This window comes from Globicephala melas, chromosome 1 (assembly GCF_963455315.2).
Source record: "Globicephala melas chromosome 1, mGloMel1.2, whole genome shotgun sequence".
Taxonomy (NCBI): domain Eukaryota; kingdom Metazoa; phylum Chordata; class Mammalia; order Artiodactyla; family Delphinidae; genus Globicephala; species Globicephala melas.
In genome coordinates, this window is record NC_083314.1 from 44,328,374 (window position 1) to 44,348,495 (window position 20,122).

A 20,122-nucleotide genomic window follows, 5' to 3' on the forward strand; every position below is an offset into this window, starting at 1 on the left:
AATACTACATGCTGTATGATCACATTTCTGTGACAATATTTATATGTAAAAAGGTCTTATCTTTGTGTGATGAGATTATGATTGATTTATATAATTTATACTCTATGATTTAAAACCAATGAATATGAATTATTTGTGCAGGAACAAAACAAATAACTCAAAAAATCCATTAAACTATTCCCAACAATAGTTTAATGGACTACTGTGATCAAATATAAAAATCAGATTTGCAAAATACATTTTTCCTAATATATAAACATAGTTTTATGATGTTAGACAGTTGCTCTATGTTCCATAAATTATGCCTTTTAATTAGGTATTAATGTATGATGGACTGCAGGACATTTTGCCAACTTTACCATGCACTCTCACTAAATATTCTTTATCATCATCTCCTGCAGGACTGGATGCCAGACACGTATATCTTCCTGTATCTTCCACCTATAAAATTCGAATAAGTGAATGACACAATGTTAACATGCTGGTTTTGTTGATGAGAATAAATATCTATTAGGATGAATACAGAAGTCTCACACAAAGCAAGATATCATTAAGAGTACAGTAGTAAAACTTAATGAATGGTTTTAACATTTGTGATTAAATGTAACTTATACATTTAATCAGTTAAGTGTATCAGTTACATTTGATACTGATACTGAGCATGGCTTGACATCTGTTACATGTAAATCTATGTATTTGACATAGACTTAACAGGGTTTTGGTATTTGATCTCAGAATGTTTGCATATTAGGTATATTTAATGATCTCAGAAAGGGCAGATACATATAAGGTCTACCACCATACATGACAGACTAGATACTACAGTATTTATTGAAGAAATAAGTATTTATAAATTTAAATTGCAGACTGAAAATTCTACTGGAGTCTTCCTGAAGAAAATAAAATACATTAACCAACCAAAAAAGTAAATAAAATATCAGGTTATTTTAATAAAGCACATTAATACAATAATAATAAAAGCACATTTTTAGTCTACCTTTGATATACATGGTGAAACAAAATAGCTATATTATGTAATTTGGCTGTAAATAGGTCAGGTTGACAGCAAAATCTACTATTTTCTGACAAAAACCAGAAACATTTCTTTAAAAATCTCCATACATAGTTTCCACTGGAAGTGTTAGTCTTCATTCATATTTAACATTGTGTAGAGGATGTCTTATGTATGTGTAAAGGATACACTGAAAAACAGATGATCTTACTACTGTGAAAAATATATTTTTGAAAAGTAGGAAATCCTGTTTTCATTTATTTTATTACTTGAATACTCCTAGAACACTGGGAATTTTAAACTTCTTACATTCAAAACTGACTTTATAGTTTATGGAAAAACGTTTTGGTAGGCTGCAAAAAGTCCACTGAAAAAATTTAAGCCTAGTATGTTTGGAAAATTTAATATGACTTTAGAAGAATGACTCATCGTCCTTCAATTAAGAATTGGAAGTGATGCACTACTGCCTAGAGAATAATTTCTAAATTTCTCATCATATCTTTCAAACCTCTAAAAGTCAACTCTTACTCCACCAATTCAGTTTATTCCCAAATCATATTGCCCTCTCCACTTGTCGTGACTTAGCCAAACTTGCACTATCATTCATGACTGTTTTGAGATCTTGCCTTCTCCAAGAAACATTTCCTGACAACTTATACCCTTCTGAATCTTGACAGTTACTATTAGTAGCTACATTTCCTAAAGAGTGTTCTGTTAATAGGGTGTTTAAAAAATTATAGTTAGGTTTCTTTGGAGTAAGAGTTTGCAGAGTTGTTGACATGCATTATGGCTCACAAAGGAGAGGAAGGTACAGTATATAGAGTTTTTCAGATCTACTTAATCACAGAATTTTTCTCCCTTTGGAATAAATTACAGAATGAGGGTTTGATGGAAAATGTGTTAGCAAACTCTTGTCTTTACCACACAGTTTGGAATTTGCAAAGCATCCATTAGGTAGTAGGCATAACTACATGCTATAGATACATACACAAAAAGACACAGGTAACTAAGATATAATTTAGTAATAAGTGCTTTAACAGAGAGATGTACCAAATGTGAAAACACAGAGGACCAGAGGAACCAAGAGCAGTCTTGAGACTTGATAATATTTAATTTTTCAATTCTATAATGTTTTTCTTATTGTTTTCCTAATTTGGTCCTATGTAGTTTTATTTTCCTTAGAAAACTGGAAATTCCTTGAAGGCTGAGAAACGTCTTATGTATTAGATTTGTATTCTCCACAAAAGCTAGAATGTGTGGGTCACCATTTAACACTCTATGGAACCTTTGTCTTGTTTTAACATAACTTTTCATTCTTACATTTAAGACCTAGTGTAATGTGGCCTTAATTTCCCTCTAAAGCTTTATTTACCATGATTCCTTTATACTTATGGTTCTAGTGCACACATTTCCCTGTCTCCATGCTATTCCCTATGTTACAAAATTCTTTTGCTTCCTTTTTGGTCTGTTGAAATTATAACATTCAAGGGTTTTGATTCAGTATGTGGTTTGACAGTTGGACCTGAGTTTTCTCTGGGTTATTGAAGTGCTTGACAGAGGGAAGAGGGGAATGGAAGGTGTGTTCTCCTTGATGTTAGAAAAGAACTGGGCTGAGTTCTACTGGCTATGCTTTTTTTTTTTTTTTTTCATTCTCCAAATATTTATTGAGCACCTAATATAAACCAGACAAGGTGCTTGAAATATACTGTTAACAGGATGAAGAAGCTCCTTAACCCAAGGAACTCACAGTCTAGCCTAAAGGCAAATATTAATGAAACAATCCCACAAATAAATCATCATAGATCATGATAAGTGCTCTTTATTGTAAAAAGTCATGACAAGTTGTGACAGGATACCACCCGAGGGCTTGATGTTCTCAGACAGTAGTAGGTGAGGTTTCTCCATGCAAGAGACATTTATGTTCTGAAGCATGAACAGGAGTCGCCTAGGACAGGGGTAGGGGTAGGGGTAGGGGAAGGATGGCGTGGAACTGTCCAAGCAGAGGAACAGCGTGTGCAAAGACCCCAGTGCGGGAGAGGGTACAGAGCACCTGAGGGCCTGAACTAGACCAGAGTGGCTGACAGCAGAGAGCAAACAGGAGAGTGGCCCGAGATGAGGAGGGAGCAGGGTAAGGACCTTGGCCTTTATCCCAAGAGAAATGGGGGCTATTGAGGTTTTTAAGCAGGGAACTGACATGATAAGATGTGTACTTCATGATCACTCAGCCACTCTGTGGAGAATGAACTGGAGAGGGCCAGAGGGGAAGTGCAGAGGCCAACATGGGAGATAAATAGAAGGAAAACAGAAAATGAGAGGGTGTGAGCAACACCTTGTCAGTCGGGAGGCAAACCGGTAGAGATTAAGAACATGGGCTCGGAATCAAGCTGCCCAGTTTGTGTCCTGACTTTGTTACTTACTCTACAATCTTGAGCAAATTACCTAAGCTCATCTCTAAAACAGGGATAGTATCTGCCTATGTCCTAGATGGTGTGAGGATTAAATGACAAATACACCTCAAGAACTCAGAACGGTATCTGGCACACAGGAACGTGCTGTGGCCCAAGGCCACACAGCTACTACTAGAAACAGAGAAATACTGGACTGCTCTGATTAAAGCTGGGGGTGGGCGGGCCGGGCCCCGAGCCTCGTCCACTTGTCCACCCCTAACCACCACCTTGTCCTAGTCCCACCCACGCAGCCCTAAATGCCTGGGACTTCACAGACTCCCTCTCTGCCAAATAAGGTTGGCCTCAGAGTGGCCTGTTGGGAGCCTGTCTCCTGGGCACTGTGTGAAAAAATGGGGTGACAGCAGCTGACCCGTTTAAGAGTTCTGGCACGCAGGGCCACGCTCAACTTTATAATATAACTAGAGTAGAACCTCAGAAGGCTTTTGCTTCCCTTACTTCATCTACCAAAAGGAAAAAAAAGTCTAAACACTCTTCTGCTTGCTGACGTATATATAAACTGTTTTATTTTTTAAATAACGATGAAGGGGAAAAAGGCCACGAAACAGAGAAAAATAGCCTCGAAGGAACTCGAAGGAAATGTAGATCTCAGAAGGGTACGGTTGACAGAAATGTCTTTGAAGGAACTCCTGAGAAGTTTATGGTGGCTCTCACTACCTGCCTGCTTTATTCATTCTGTCTCCCCTCTCTGCCCCTCCTAAGCCATGGTTCTGATCCGGTTTCGAGCAGAGACTTAGTCAACTCTGGGTTCTAACCTCCTAGAGATTTGCTTGGGGACAAGGAAGTCCATGTATCAAACACAGGTCCCACTGCAGGAATGGCCCCCTGAGACCTCACGGCCTGTGGCTGGTCAGGGTCACTGGGGGGTGAAGTCAGGGTCTATGAACCCACAACCCAGCCAGCTGTTCCAGAATTAGGTCACAATGAGAGATACTTGGAGTCCCTGTGTGCCAAACACCTGTCCTGAGCCATTCCCAACATCCCTGACCAGACACAGCCTCCTGATGATTCTGGTTTACATAGATGGGACTATGGGATCATAACGGCAAAACGGCCTCACGTACCTGAAGACCAGGATAGCTGATAAAGCCGGAACTACCCCAGGACAAATGAGAGCTCTCACCAGCCCAAAGGTCAAAAAAGCTGGGAAGACTTGGGCAGGGGAGGCCCTCTCCAGACAAGATGGGCTGCTGGACAGCACAGATATACACAGACAAAACAAGAAACTGACAGGAGCGCTAGACTGTACAGACAATACTTGTTCACTGGCGGTGTGTGTGTGGGGGGGAATAAGGGGAGGAAAACTGGCAATCGGCCAGTTGTCCCCAGCTGCCCCGGGGAAAGCACGGAAGGAACTTCTGTTCCAGAGAGACCAGAGCTGGTGGAGCTGTTCTTCAGGGCAGCACAGCCTTCTCCGCCTCACCTCAGTCAGCCGGGGCCAAGTCTGTGGCCTGCAGTCGCTCCGTCTCCTGGGGCGCTTTGCCCCACTGTGTCACACTCGGCTGGGAACGCCTGAATCCTTTTCACCAAATCCTTCCTTTTCATTCTACTGTCTTTGCAATTTTCTGGCAGCATTAGTGTGTCGATCTCTTCCAAGATCTTCATAAACTGCTCGATTGTGGCTTTTACTCTCCTATCGAGTTTGCAGAGAGCTTCAGCTTGCAAATCCTTGGCTAGAAAACCCTGCTGGATTCCGGAAAGCTCTTTATTCCACTCTTCCAGTTGGTCAGCTATCTTCTCCACAGACTTCTCCAAATCTTTCAACTTCTTTAGTTCAACTTCTTCCTCTGGACTGTTCTTTTTCCCAAGTAACATGACCCGGCAACCATTTCGTATTCCAGGTGCTGACACCGGCGTCTCCATTTCCTTCAGAGATTTTCCCTTAAATATGGGTTTCTGAAAAGGCAGCGGGACCCCTGAGGCCTCTGCAAAAACCTGGGCCAGGTCTTGGACCATTGGTTCACTACAGCCCTCTTGCAGGATAACTTGAAGATCGTGCTTCTCATTAATGCGGGTGATGGTCCCGCTGGGCTCGGCAGCTGCCATTTCCTCGCTCGGGGCCGAGCGAGGCCATGCTTTCTTCTACACCCGCGGCCTGCAAGCGGCATCCCTGGTGGATCTGGCATGCCCTCTGGTCGCACTCCGGATGGCTGATCGCTGGGAGGGAGGCAGACCGTCCTCGGCTTGGGGCACTGACTGGGGCGGCTCCCGGCCCTGGCCAAGGGGTGCGCTTCCGGGGGCCCCGCCGCTCCCGGGTGGCGGTGCGGGGGTGGGGGGGGCGCCTCGCAGTCTCCTCGCTCTGCCGCGCTCCGCCGGACCCGTGCTTTGGCTACGCTTTTGAACCACACCCAGCATTGAGACCAGCTCCATCACCGAGCAGTGGTTAAGTATTTGGCAGGTGAATACTTAATCTTTCTGTGTCTGTTTCTGGATTTGTAGAAAGGGGATAAAGACACTGCCTCACAGAGTTGTCATGATGGTCACGGGAGTGATAGCGCCCATAGCTGAACATAAGACTGACACGATTTACAACCCTTAGCTCTCTTTTCCAGCTCCCGTTCTTTTGTTTCCTCAGTGAAAATGTACATGAAATATGATTAAATAATGTATTATTCTACTTTTAAAGAAATGATGATTATAATAACAATAAAATCAGCAACAACAGCAATCATTCTAACTCCGTTTTAGCATCACTTCATGCCCGTGGCACCAGTCTAAGCACATCAAGTTAGACTGTCTCTAAAACCCCAAGTATATACGTTCAGTATTATTACTGTTTCTATCCCCAGTTTACAGATGAGGGTGTTAAGGAACACATGGATATTTGTAATATAAGGTTTGCCTTTGTTTGTAGAACAGCATATTGTTACAGTAAGACATCCCAGACATACTTATCTTTAATATATTTACATTTCAGATTAATTTCCTTAAACACAAACTAAAAGAACAATTTTATTGAATTGAGCATTTTTTGAAAAATTGTGTCTCTTCAGATTTTCATGTCTGAGATTTCTTTCTAGAGATCAAAAGTGCTCTCTGAAGCCTCACATATATGTATGTTGGATTGCTTTTTGCCATTTCTGTAAAGGGCTACACGGCACAAATTAAGGGCTTCGGAAATCTGTTATCACTTATAGAACTGTGAAAACTTGCAAAAATTAATGTGAAGGTAACTTGCTTTCTTCTGTGTTTAATATGATAATTTCACTTCTTCCTTCTAGGCATGTTACTTTGTAAGTGTCTACCCAATCATGCATGTCATAGAACCAATCTCCCCTTGCTAACGTTACAGAGATCTGTGATATACTGACTCCAAGACAACTTCTCCAACATTTCTCATAGATTAGCAAGTAAGAAGTTTAACCTGGAAAATAATTGTATGAACTCTGAACTTACCTGAGCATTAGATATTCGAAGAACCTCTCCTCCTCCAAGAGTTTGCATCTGATCCACCTGTGGAAGGGGCCGTCCGTCTTTCATCCAGGTAATTTTAGGAGCTGGGATTCCAGAAGCAATGCAGGTAAGTTCAAGTGGATTATTAACAATTACTGACATCTCTACAGGTTCTTCAGATCCATTGATATGAGGTGGTTCTATTTAAAAAGAATGAAAAACAACAACAAAATAAACTTGCTGTTTGATAAAATACTGCAGATCAGAAAAACTTTAAAATTCAACACAAATATGTTCGTACAATGCAAATTGATTTGAACAAGGATACCAAAATAATTCCTAGATGTTGTTATCATTTGTCACTGGAACTATTTTATTTTTTTTGCAATTTATTGAGGGACAATTTATTAAATGCCAGCACTATGTAAGTCTTTGTGCATTATCTTTTCACTGGCACTATTTTTTTAAAAAATAGATTTATTTATTTATTTATTTTTGGCTGTGTTGGGTCATCGTTGCTGAGCGCTGGTTTTCTCTAGTTGTGGTGAGCGGAGGCTACTCTTCATTGCGGCGCGCGGTCTTATCATTGCAGTGGCTTCTCTTGTTGTGGAGCACGGGCTCTAGGTGCAAGGGCTTCAGTAGTTGTGGCCCGTGGGCTCTGTAGTTGTGGCTTGTGGGCTCAGTAGTTGTGGTACATGGGCTTAGTTGCTCCATGGCATGTGGGATCTTCCCAGACCAGGGCTCGAACCCGGGTTCCCTGCACTGGCAGGCAGATTCTTAACCACTGTGCCACCAGGGAAGTCCCTACTGGCACTATTTTAAAAGAGATGGATCATGCCTGTAATAGATCATGAAGTAAATGGCAAGCTATTTAAGGTAATTATAGCTCAGCAGTTGGGATTCAGATAATTAGAGCAGTCTTACTTAACTGTAAAGATTTGAAAACTATAAAAACTAAACTAATCTTGTACTATTTTTAAAAGAGAGTTACTTAAATATAGTAGTGTATTTTTGCACCTTTTAAATATCTATTGGTTCTACAAAAGCAATGGGCAAATGCTATGGAATTTTGCAATCATTTTTTCCGTGCAGAACTTTAAGAGGAAACAATGACTAAGCAGAAGAAAAAAGAGTTACATTTGGAGACCATTTCTGCATAAACCACATTTGTTATGTCTGGGCAGAAATAACTTCCTTTTTTGTTATTTATACTTCTAAATTACCTTTCTCAAGAGGATGTTACGGAATCTAAACACTTGGAGCAAACAGTAAAGTTTCTTAGTCCAACTATTCCTAAGTTTAGGAATCACTTTAAAACAGATTTCCCTTACATAGATCATTCAAATTTTCTGTTAACGTTTCCAGCTTACTATTTCACAAGGCAGCAAAAATAGCTGTTGGACAGCTCCAAGGATTAGCTCTGTGTGTGTGTGTGTGTGTGTGTGCGCGCGTGCGCGTGCGCGTGTGTGTGTGTGTGTTTAAAGTCAGGCACATAGTTTAGAGCAGAGGTTCACAGCAGAGAATCTGGAATCAAATAGCCTGAATTTGGATCTTAGCTCCAACAATTATTAGGTTAGTGGATTTGGGCAAATCCCTAAAATAAGTATAGTACTATTATTTAACTAGTAGAATTGTGAGGATTCAATGAAATAATCTATAAACTACATTTCTTTTGTGTTTCTGAATCTGTTTTATTTTATAATTAAAGGTTTTAAGAAAGTTATAACTACTACTAAGTCTACTACATCTGTTGGTGTTATTATTAAAAACTGCCTCCTAAAAATTTGTATCTTTGGTCCTCGTTTTCCTTACTGGAAAAAGATAATATATTTAATACATTATAATTAAGAAGTCAGAGTTTCTTAACTATGGTCCCACATGACTACTCTTTTTCACTTTCATGCATCTTATTATGTTTTGCTGTCAAAATACATTTTCTTAAGTGCATTTTAGATCAATCCAAGATTTCTTGGTTAAAAGATGTCAGTGTCTCCATGTTGCTCATTGAATTAAATACAAACTCCTCATCATGGCTTCCAAGCCTTCCACAACATAGCCTCAATCTCTCTTTATAACACTATTTACTTTTAAAACACTTTATGTAACCTAGACTTCAAACTAGACTACTTTTCTCCCTCAACAAGTTCAGTCCCTTCTTGCTCTGTGACTTTACTAATGCTATTCCTTCTACTGGAATATCTCCAATAGTCCCACCATCCCCTAACTGAGCATGTTCAAGTACTCTCAAGGTCACTTTAGTATCATTATGTTCATTTGTAAAAACCATAAGTCCTTTCTTGATTCTCTCAACAAACTATAAAATTTCTATCCCTTTTAATTTCCATAGCACATTTGACTACAGTCAATTCTTTATTCCTCTCACTTATTGGTTATTTACTATGTGTCTGTCCCTGTGGATACGAAGATTATTTAAGCATGCCCTTAACCTCAAAAGCTTATAGTACTAGATTTAAAATAACAACATGTACCCAAGTGGTTCAAATACCAGTCATCAGATCTTACATGTGTTAAGTGATTGTGAACCATTTTACTCTGTATCTTGTCGATAAGTCTTGTACTTTGAGCAGAATAGGAGTTGTCCATACTTTGATGACTCCAAAACTTCTATTTCTAGCCTAGATCTCTCTCTGGGCTCTAGATCCATATATATAATTATCACATAAGCATCTTCAGTGGGTTGTTTGAAAACAACTTCAAACTCATCATGTATTCAGACTGAACCTGTTACCTTTTCCCTCAAAACCTGGTCTTTTTCCAGCATTCCCTGCATTTACGTGATGAAACCCACCAACTGTTCAGTCACATAAACCAGAAGCTGGGAGTCATCCTCGGTATCTTCTTCCTTGTCATCACTCTCATATGGCCAAATCCACCACCAAGTCTTAATACTTCTACCTGCAACTAGTTCTAGAATACATCTTTTCCTCTCACTTGCATCACTAATCTGAGCTATAATACTGTTTACTTGGACTAATATCTCCTCCTTCCTGGCTGTAGCTGCCTACCCAATATCATTTACTTGTTTCTTTCTTATTAACAGACCTCAATTTTGTTAGGGCTGTCAATGTGCTAAAAACTACATTTCCTAGCCTCTTTAGTAGATGGTAGATGGAGTGGCACGTGAAGATTCTGACCAGTGAGATATAAGTAGAGGTAGTTTTGTGGAGGTTCTAAGAAAACACTGAAAGGGGCAGTTCTTTGCCTTTCCCATTTTTTCTGCTCTATTGTTGCCTATAGTGATGCTGAGGGTGAGGAGCCAATGCATGATCACGGTCTGACTATGATATAAAGGCCAAAGGCCAGGAGAACTGTTAAGATCTGAACTGCAGAACCAATGCAACTACTGCCCACCTCCAGACACCTCATTCAGTGAGAAAAACAAAAGTTCTTTAAGTCACCATGTTTAGACTCTCTGTTAATCACAGCCAGACACAATTCCTAATAACACACTGTCTCCAGAACCCACTCCAAGCCGCTCTCCACTTTGCAATCACAGAGTGGTCATTCCAAACTGCAACTCTACTCATGGCATTCCACTTGTTAGAACTTTTAATGGTTTCCCATTGTTCTAGGACAAAACACAAAATCCTTAATGTGGTCAACAGTCCTTTCATAGCCTGAACCCTGTCAGCTCCCGTACCCACTAGCTTTATTTTGCATGATCTTCTCCTTTGTTTTTAGTATTTTACCCATAGTAGACTTTCAGAACCACTAATACACCATGACACCTCCCGGCAGGTGGATAGAATTAAGTTGAGATTAGCGCATCACCAAATTAGGACACTTAAATTCACATTTCTATTGTAATATAGATCAGAGTGAAGTTTTTCAGGTTTTAATGGAATTAGGTTTCAACAGATGCTGAAATGCTAAAACTGCTCATCCTTCTGTTAAGCCAGTTTTCAAATCTGTTTTAAGAGAATATCCTTGTAAACCCTGCAGGTGGGAAGGTTGTTCTTTGTATGTGACTCTAACAACATTGGTGTTATTTTTCTTTTTTTGTGTTCTACATCCAGAAATGTACTGGGCCGTGATTCTGCTCCTGGGTTCTAGAATTCCTACAGAAGTCTTCCTTCTTTTTTTCTCCACTGCCACATGCTACACCAGGCCCCTGTATTTTTAGGCCTTTGTGAGTATAACAGACTCTTCGATTCATTCTTCACTCTGTCATTAGAGGGAATTTTTTGGAAGTGAAATCTGACTGTAACATATTCCTGCTTAAGCTTCTTCTACTGCCTTCGTAATGAGGCCCAAATTCTCTAACTGAGGCTCTTCACAGTATGGCTTCTGTCCAGTTATATTTCCAGTCTTGTCTTCTACTCTTGCTGTTACACTCAGCTTCAGTAAGCACAGATAGACAACTCAGGGTTTATCATTTCTAGGTAAAAGATGTAGGCATCTCCTCACTCATCTCTATAGTCTTACTTTTTAAGGCTTAGATGTATCCTTGAAGAGACCTTCTTCGAACCTTCCCACAGAATTTAATTTTCGCCATATCATCCTTATCACACTCATAAGTAATTACTTTTTCAATATCCATGTTCCCCGCCAATGCAGGAACTTGAGGGCTGAGACCACATCCTTCCTATTCAGTGATGCAGTCAAGTACTTGTCATACCATATGTCACACAGTAGGTGTCCAATAATTATTTGTTACATGTTGACTAGAAACATGCCTGGCACATAATGTATAGTCAATAATTAACAATTAATAGGTGAATAATTAATGTACAAGATGTCATCTCTTGATATTCCTCATATTCTGTGAATTGGTATATGGGAATTTGTTATTCCATCCTTCCTTACAAACACATGCTTTCTCCTGCCTTTTGTCTCTGAATATTCTGGTGTACTGCCTCCACTACTACCTTTCATTCTATGGAATACTCATCTACACCACAGTATTTCTGTTTGTTTATTTAGATATTGTTCTGTCTCCTGCTACAGTTAAAACTCACTTCAATCCACCTGATAAGTACCTAGTTCCATTCAGTTCAAGCCAACAGATAAATATTATGTGTCAAATGCCATGCTAAGCCCTGGGAATACAGCAATAAGTAAAAAGGGTACTGATCATCACAGAGTTTAACTAAGGATGAAACAGACTTTTAAGGTTACACAAATAATTAAAATTGTAATAGGTGCTACCAGAAATATTATAGGATGTCCTGAAAACATTTGGCTAGACTCTTGCCAAAATTCTTATTTTTCCTTGTGGGGTGCATTTTGTTAGAAAAAATGTAAAGAGTCTGAGGTTTTACCTCAATCATCGTGAAAAAAAAACCTCCAAAAAATTATTGATTATTGAAATAATTCATTTCATTCATTTTCATTTCTATTCCGAAGTCAAACTGTTTTACTTCAAGGAAAAGATATGTTTTCCCTTTATACTATTTATTTGCATGTAGAACACTGGAATACCTATTTAAAATACTTATTGTAATGCACAAAAGAGTAAATAGAACTAGACTATTTGAAATGACCATTACAACTATAATCTACAGACTGGATCGTTTAAAGATTGTTTGGAATAACATAATAGTATAAATATCATGCTTTTCCATTAAATTACTAGCATCAGAAGTGATTTCAGTTCTTCGAAAAAGTTAAAAAGCTACTTATCAATTGGTTGTATGGCATTGTCAATGAATAATGTTTTACAAGTGGGAGTGTTCATCCTTTTACACAGATAAGAAACACAATAACTTAACAGGCTTCGGATACTAAAAGTAAAGCTAGGTGAATTACAGAACAGAAATATGAAGTACAATGAAGTTTTTACAAATTTTGTCCTATAGCCAATGATTCTAAGAATTATACTTACTTATTGTCTTTATTATCACTTATTTCCCAATTATTTTACTTACCTAGGACCTTCAGGATAAAGTGTTTACTGATTTCTCCTGCTTCATTTGAGGCAATGCAGGTGTACCTTCCTGAATCTTCAGTTTCTGCTTTGATGAGCTGAAGGACCATTTCTTGAGAGCTTATTGACAGATGGGCGTCAAGCCCCAGAGGCTGGCCATCTCTAAGCCAGGACATCCTGGGAGTTGGGGTTCCATCGGTAAAACATGGCATGGAGGTGGAACTACCCTTGACAATTGTGATTTCCTCTGTTCCCATCCCATTGTCCAGTTTTGGTGGTACTGTATAGAAAACAAAACAAAATTATGTATCTATTATAATTTGAGAGCAATTTAGATTAAAAAATTTAAATGGTTCAATTAGTTCTATAGTGTTTCTATGATCTATAAAAATATAGAATTTAAAATACCATCTAATTAGTCTATGACTTTACTATAAAAGCATGTGTTATGTAGGCTAGTTTTTAACCTTCCAAAATATTAGCAATAAGACCTCAATACTGTTTCCTTGTAGAACATACAAACTAAATGTGTTTTAAAATTTGGCCATTTTTCAACATCTTAGGTTTTTCCTTTTAAATTGTTATAATTTATATTATTACAGAAGTATACTTCCAGCTACTTTATGTGGAATAAATAAAATAAGTTCCAGAGTAAATTGTATATAATCCAACATAAATCATTTGTAGGCTATAGTAAATAGTTACTTAACTGTTCTGAGAAATTCTTGGGGATCGTGAACTCTCGTCTAGCAAATCTTAATAATTCAGAAATTGAATGTTTTGAGTTCTATCTCTACCTAACATACACACAGAGATATTTAGTATATATGCACACATCCATTCATACTTTAAATACTCTCAGTGAGACACTAACATTATTAGAAAACAGTCTTAACTTTCTCTTTGTATGAAAAGACTGGTCTTGTGTCTGGATTGAAATACTATTTTAAAAAATTTAGATTTCACTGAATGCAAAATTCCAGGTTAGAAAAGTATTTTGACAGACAGTATGCTCCAATATATATGGACCCCTGGGGAGAGCAGGCATTCTAGAAGCCCTAGTTAAGATCCTATTTTACCACTCCTTCCTGATACGTCAATAGTTAAATTAAGGCTGTTGTTTAATATTGGACACATAGTATAGTACTAGGATTGTTTCTGGTGACATACCAAAGACTTGAAGACTGTAATGTTTATTATCCACCCCAGCTCTGTTGGAGGCCACACAAGTATACACAGCATCATCAGACACCTGAGCTCTCACAATCCTGAAAAATAGTTTGACCCAACGCTTCGTAATTTGATCCCATTCAACATATACAAATAAAACATTTGTGATAATACAAAGATTAAGGAAGGGAATTTATTTTGGGAAATTTTAGTTATAAAGCTTATAACCATCCATCACAAAATATAGATACCTCCAATGCCATTTATTCGACAGAGCCACTGAAAATATAACACAATATGAGAGGTGAATATTTTTCAAATACATATTAATAGAGAATGATGAAAATCATGAAAATCACGATTGTAGTAAGCATCTTCCTACCATTTTGCCATATAGTTTTAGCTATAATAGTTCTTGAAAAAATATATGATACATGTATGTCTATGAAAGACCTATTTTATACAAACTTACTAAAACATGAGCATTTAAATAAGAATAATAAACCATGCCAAACTTATATTTGCTATCCCCCCTCTTCTAAAAAATTACTGAAAGGGAAACAAAAGTAAAAGCTTAGGGAAAGACATTTTAAAAACATTATTTAGGTGAAGTTAAAGTTACAATCACAGTAACTTTGTCTAGCAAATCATACACAATAAAAGCTGACCTGACAACTTGTCCTCCAGACAGCAACCGGACATGGGAGGAGAGAGGCAGAGGAAGTCCATTCTTTAGCCAGTTTATCTGTGGTGGAGGCATCCCTGTGGCTCTGCATTCAATATTTATTGAAGTATCCACCAAAGCCATTAGTTTCTCTGCTGCTTCTTTATTACCCCTAATTGCAGGTGGAACTACATCATATAGAAAATGAGAGAGAAGGGGGTGGGGTGGAGTGGGGTGTGTATTACCAGTTCCAATCATTTCAACTACATTTACCTATATTTCTGCCTTGTATCCCAAAAGGAAACAACAAGGACATCACATTTTAGAACTAAATGCTTCAGACACCTACTGCTGGACCTTCATTTCTTCTGATCGATTCCTAAGGCAGCATAGTCAAAAGAGGGTGAAATTTCGTATTTACCATAGACGTTCAAGTTAAAAATTCGGTCTTCTTCTCCAGCAGGATTAGTAGCAACACACGTGTATTTCCCCATGTCAGATGGGAGGGCTTCGTAAATGTTTAATGTGCTGCCATCTGCAGTCACCCTATAGAAAAGATTATATCAGAGGCACTGAGATGATATATATGGAGCTATTTCTGGAAAACTCATTCCAGATTATTATATTCTTTAAAAAAAATCACCCTAAAATGCATCTTCATCTTGGATATAATGGTTTAAATCTTTTCCACTAAGTACATGGAAGCCTGTTAAAGTCAGAGCTAGTGAAACTGGCAGAGATTTCAAGCAACCAGCTAAACTGCTACAGTAATGGATCTCATATATCCACTGACTCCTTATGAGAAAAAAGGAAGTGAACAAAATCAGGTTAGGAACTTGTCTATCCGAATCATGGGCAAAGACATGTTTTTCTCAGAGATAGAATGTTTTGTCCTTAGTTATCAATATAAGGCTGGAATTAAATGAAAATTATAAAAACTGTGGTATAAAAATTGAAGAATGTTACAGTGATAAATTAGAGTGAAAAATCTGGCTATAAACAACTTACTAATACTCTTAATGAGAAGGAGCAGGATAGAATAATTTATTTAAACACTGACAACAACTTAGTATTTATGTATGGGTATAGTTTGCAAAAATTTTTCTAATTGCTAAAGCTTTTCCTTTTATTTACATAATACTGTATACTAACTATACAACTAGGTTATCAATGATATCTAAATTAAGATTATTGCATTATTGATTCTCTTCACACACCATTAATTATCAAATAAAACTTCCTGTGTTTTACAAAGAGATTAAATTGCTATCTAGTCATTCTTACAATAGTGATTTTATTAGATTCTCCCAGTGTCCAAAGTAAATACTCCATTTCTACTATATCATGTTATTAAATATAATTATTGAGAATTACAATCTTATTATCTGGGTCTATTTTATTTTTTCTTTTTGAAACTATGAATTTTAAAATTCCATGAGTTTAACCATATGAATAAACAAAAAGCAAGTTGCCATGACCAAAGGAAAGTAGTAAGCTGACTTTGGAAAAATACTGTATTTGACTGACAAATTGGCCCATTTACAAATCTACACATATTGTGTAGCTGGGAACAAATAATAAAGTGGATATAAGAATAAGTATATGTGGGCTCTTAATGTGAGAGGAGAAGTAATAGATCCCAAATTCCTCGGTACAAATATTATCTTATAGATCTTGAGGTCCCACCAACTATCTAGTACTTGGTTTAGAATAGGGTTGATATCAGCTGATTTAATAAATAACTAAATATTTAACTATTCAGAAATGTCCACACCAGAGAATTGAAACTCAAAATGTACCTCTAAGCTAAAACATTGTTTGGCAATTTACCTAATCTTGTAAAGGGGACAAATGTCTAAGTTTTAACATAAAACGATTTCAAAGAAAATAACATTTATTTTTCTTTAAATTATGTATATTCAATTCATTGATTAGAAAATATACTGCAAACCCTTAAGTTTAAAATACTGGTTCAAAATGATAAAGTTTGCAATACATTTAATTAATGCCTTCTGAGGTATATATAATTCTTTGAGTAATTATAATTATTCTGGTATGTGTATATTATAGGGCTTTGTGATGAAATAATATAGTAGAGTGTAGAATTCTGCAGTGTCCTTCAAAAGGCATTTGTTGTTGAAAGTAGCAGGAATGCCTTACCACATTATCATTCCATCTCTATGTGGTTTGTGGCGTGAAGTGTCAGCTGAAAACGGGATTTGGACAGATCACTATAGGAGATGAACCAGGTTATGATGATAGTATCTTTTCTCAAAATGAGCCAAGCACTATGGCATGTCTGGTGGTTTGGTGATTTCAGGACACAAAATTATATCTAAGGGATGACTGATGAATCTTTTGTAGGATGAAATTGGTTTGATGTTAGCAAGAAAGAATTATTTTATGATGCGGACTTTGGTATAAACGTTCTGAAATTAGAGGAATAAAATCTACAACAGTTAACTAACACTTGCAGGAATGAACATGTGAGGAGATTTTATAACACAGAATTGATAAATAAGGAACACATACACACACAGACAAATACTTTTGAGTGATTCTCCAAGGAGAATATCTGTGTCCAACTCTCTAAAACTGTAGAACACATTACAATTAATGATGCAGAAATTCTTTTCACACATACCGAATTCTTTCTGTTTCACTGTTAGTTATGGGCTTTCCATCTCTAAGCCACTGAATAAGAGGGGTAGGAATGCCATTTGCATTGCAGACCAGCTCAACATTTTCCCCAAGAAGGACACTGACTTCACTTGGAATCTCAGCACCAGCAACATTTGGAGGAACTTTGGAGAAAAAATTGACTTTCATTAACAAGGCACAAGAATATAAATTCTAATGAATGCAACAGAATCATAGAACAATATGCCATTTTTATTTCACATTCTTTCTAGATTGTGGTTCAAGATCAAACTCTTGTTATTGCCATAAATTATTTTTAAATGAGGAATAGGTAGAGGAATCACTTCAATATTCCTGTTATATTGTAAGTTGGTATAATTATTTGCTCATGGTGGTTGGTGACATATCTACCTCATGGGCACCCCTCCTGGCCAAACAGAATCGCTCTTAGATTAAATCCTCAATAGATAGCTGAGAATTAATACAGTTCAGGGGAATCTGTTTTATAAAATTTTGGCATAAACATCTGAGAAAAGTATCTAAGTTGGTTAATTCTTTCTCTATTTAAATATTATTTATTCTGAACGATAGGTTTATTATTGGTTTCAAGATTTAATCATTTCTATTCCCTTTTTCTAGCCATCTTTGTTTTTCACCTTAATGATTCATTTAAGAAATAGTGTGTACTTAAAAGCTTTTGCACAGAAAAGGAAACCATAAACAAGATGAAAAGACAACCCTCAGAAGAAGTGAAAATATTTGCAAACAAAGCAACTAACAAAGGATTAATCTCCAAAATACACAAACAGCTCAGGGAGCTCAGTATCAAAAAAAAAAAAAAAATCCAATCAAATAATGGGCGGAAGACCTAAATAGACATCTCTCCAAAGAAGACATACAGATGGCTAACAAACACATGAAAAGATGCTCAACATCACTAATTATTAGAGAAATGCAAATCAAAACTACAGTGACATATCACCTCACACCAGTCAGAATGGCCATCATTAAAAAATCTACAACTTTGTTATACAGCAGAAAGTAGCACACCATTGTTAAGCAATTATACTCCAATAAAGTTTTTTTTAAAAAATCTACAAACAACAAATGCTGAAAAGGGCATGGAGAAAAGGGAACCCTCTTGCACTGTTGGTGGGAATGTAAATTGGTGCAGCCACTATGGAGAACAGTATGGAGGTTCCTTAAAAAACTAAAAATAGAACTACCATATGACCCAGCAATCCCACTACTGGGCATATACCCAGAGAAAACCATAATTCAAAAAGACACATGACACATGCACCCCAATGTTCATTGCAGCACTATTTACAATAGCCAGGTCATGGAAGCAACTAAATGTCCATCAACAGAGGAATGGATAAAGAAGATGTGGCACATATATACAATGGAATATTACTCAGCCATGAAAAGGAATGAAATTGGGTCATTTATAGAGATGTGGATGGACCTAGAGACTATTATACAGAGTGAAGTAAGTCAGAAAGAGAAAAACAAATATTGTATATAACGCATATATGTGGAATCCAGAAAAATGGTATAGATTATCTTACTTGCAAAGCAGAAATAGAGACACAGACATAGAGAATGTATGGACACCAAGGGGGGCAAGAGGGGGGGTGGGATGAATTGGGAGATTGCGATTGACACACATACACTACTGATACTATGTATAAAATAGATAACTAATGAGAACCTACTGTATAGCTCAGGGAACTCTACTCAGTGCTCTGTGGTGACCTAAATGGGAAGGAAATCCAAAAAAGAGGGGATATATGTATACATATAGCTGATTTACTTTGCCATACAGTAAAAAATAACACAGTATTGTAAAGCAACTATACTCCAATAAAAAATTAAAAAAAAAGAAATAACATGTACATACAACTCAACAACAAAAAAACAAACAACCCAATTGAAAAATGGGCAGAAGACCTAAACAGACATTTCTCCAAAGAAGACATACAGATGGCCAACAGGCATATGAACAGATATTCAACATCACTAATTATTAGAGAAATGCAAATCAAAACTACGATGAGGTATCACCTCACACCAGTCAGAATGGCCATCATCAAAAAGTCTACAAATAACAAATGCTAGAGAGGGTGTGTAGAAAAGAGAACCCTCCTACACTGTTGATGGAAATGTAAATTGGTAAAGCCACTATGGAGAACAGTAAGGAGGTTCCTCAGAAAACTACAAATACAATTACCATATGATCCAGAAATCCCACTACTGGGCATATACCTAGACAAAGCTATAATTCAGAAAAGTACATGCAGGACTTCCCTGGTGGCGCAGTGGTTAAGAATCTGCCTGCCAATGCAGGGAACATGGGTTCGATTCCTGGTCCGGGAAGATCCCACATGCCGCAGAGCAACTAAGCCCATGCACCACAACTACTGAGCCTGCACTCTAGAGCCCGCAAGCCATGACTGTTGAGTCTGTGCACCACAACCACTGAGCCTGCGTGCTACAACTACTGAAGCCCACGTGCCTAGAGCCCATGCTCTGCAACAAGAGAAGGCACTGCAATGAGAAGCCTGAGCACCACAATGAAGAGTAGCCCATGCTTGTCACAAGTTGAGAAAGCCCGCGTGCAGCAATGAAGACCCAATGCAACCAAAAATTTTAAAAAATATATATATATATTTTAAAAAAAGATACATGCACCCCTATGTTCATAGCAGCACAATTCACAATAGCCAAGACATGGAAACAACCTAAAGAAGATGTGGTACATATATACAATGGAATACTACTCAGCCATAAAAAAGAATGAAATACGCCATTTGCAGCAACATGGATGCAACCAGAGATTATCATACTAAGTGAAGTAAGTCAGAAAGACAAATACCATATGATATCAC

At 37.5% G+C, this 20,122-nt stretch overlaps 1 protein-coding gene and 1 pseudogene across 1 annotated transcript in view; both read right to left on the reverse strand.

Annotated features, from left to right (window-relative positions):
- The window catches only part of HMCN1 (hemicentin 1), a 521,171-nt gene that overhangs the window by 121,550 nt on the left and 379,499 nt on the right, over window positions 1-20,122 (reverse strand). Inside the window, exons 64-70 of the mRNA XM_030873036.2 lie at window positions 17,236-17,395; window positions 15,013-15,137; window positions 14,596-14,779; window positions 13,928-14,025; window positions 12,759-13,037; window positions 6,874-7,070; window positions 360-441 (exon numbers count right to left, since the gene is read on the reverse strand). Of these exons, the coding sequence (XP_030728896.2) occupies window positions 360-441; window positions 6,874-7,070; window positions 12,759-13,037; window positions 13,928-14,025; window positions 14,596-14,779; window positions 15,013-15,137; window positions 17,236-17,395 (1,125 nt within the window). The remainder of the gene's footprint in view (window positions 1-359; window positions 442-6,873; window positions 7,071-12,758; window positions 13,038-13,927; window positions 14,026-14,595; window positions 14,780-15,012; window positions 15,138-17,235; window positions 17,396-20,122) is intronic.
- On the reverse strand, window positions 4,906-5,523 carry LOC115861848 (BAG family molecular chaperone regulator 1 pseudogene; annotated as a pseudogene).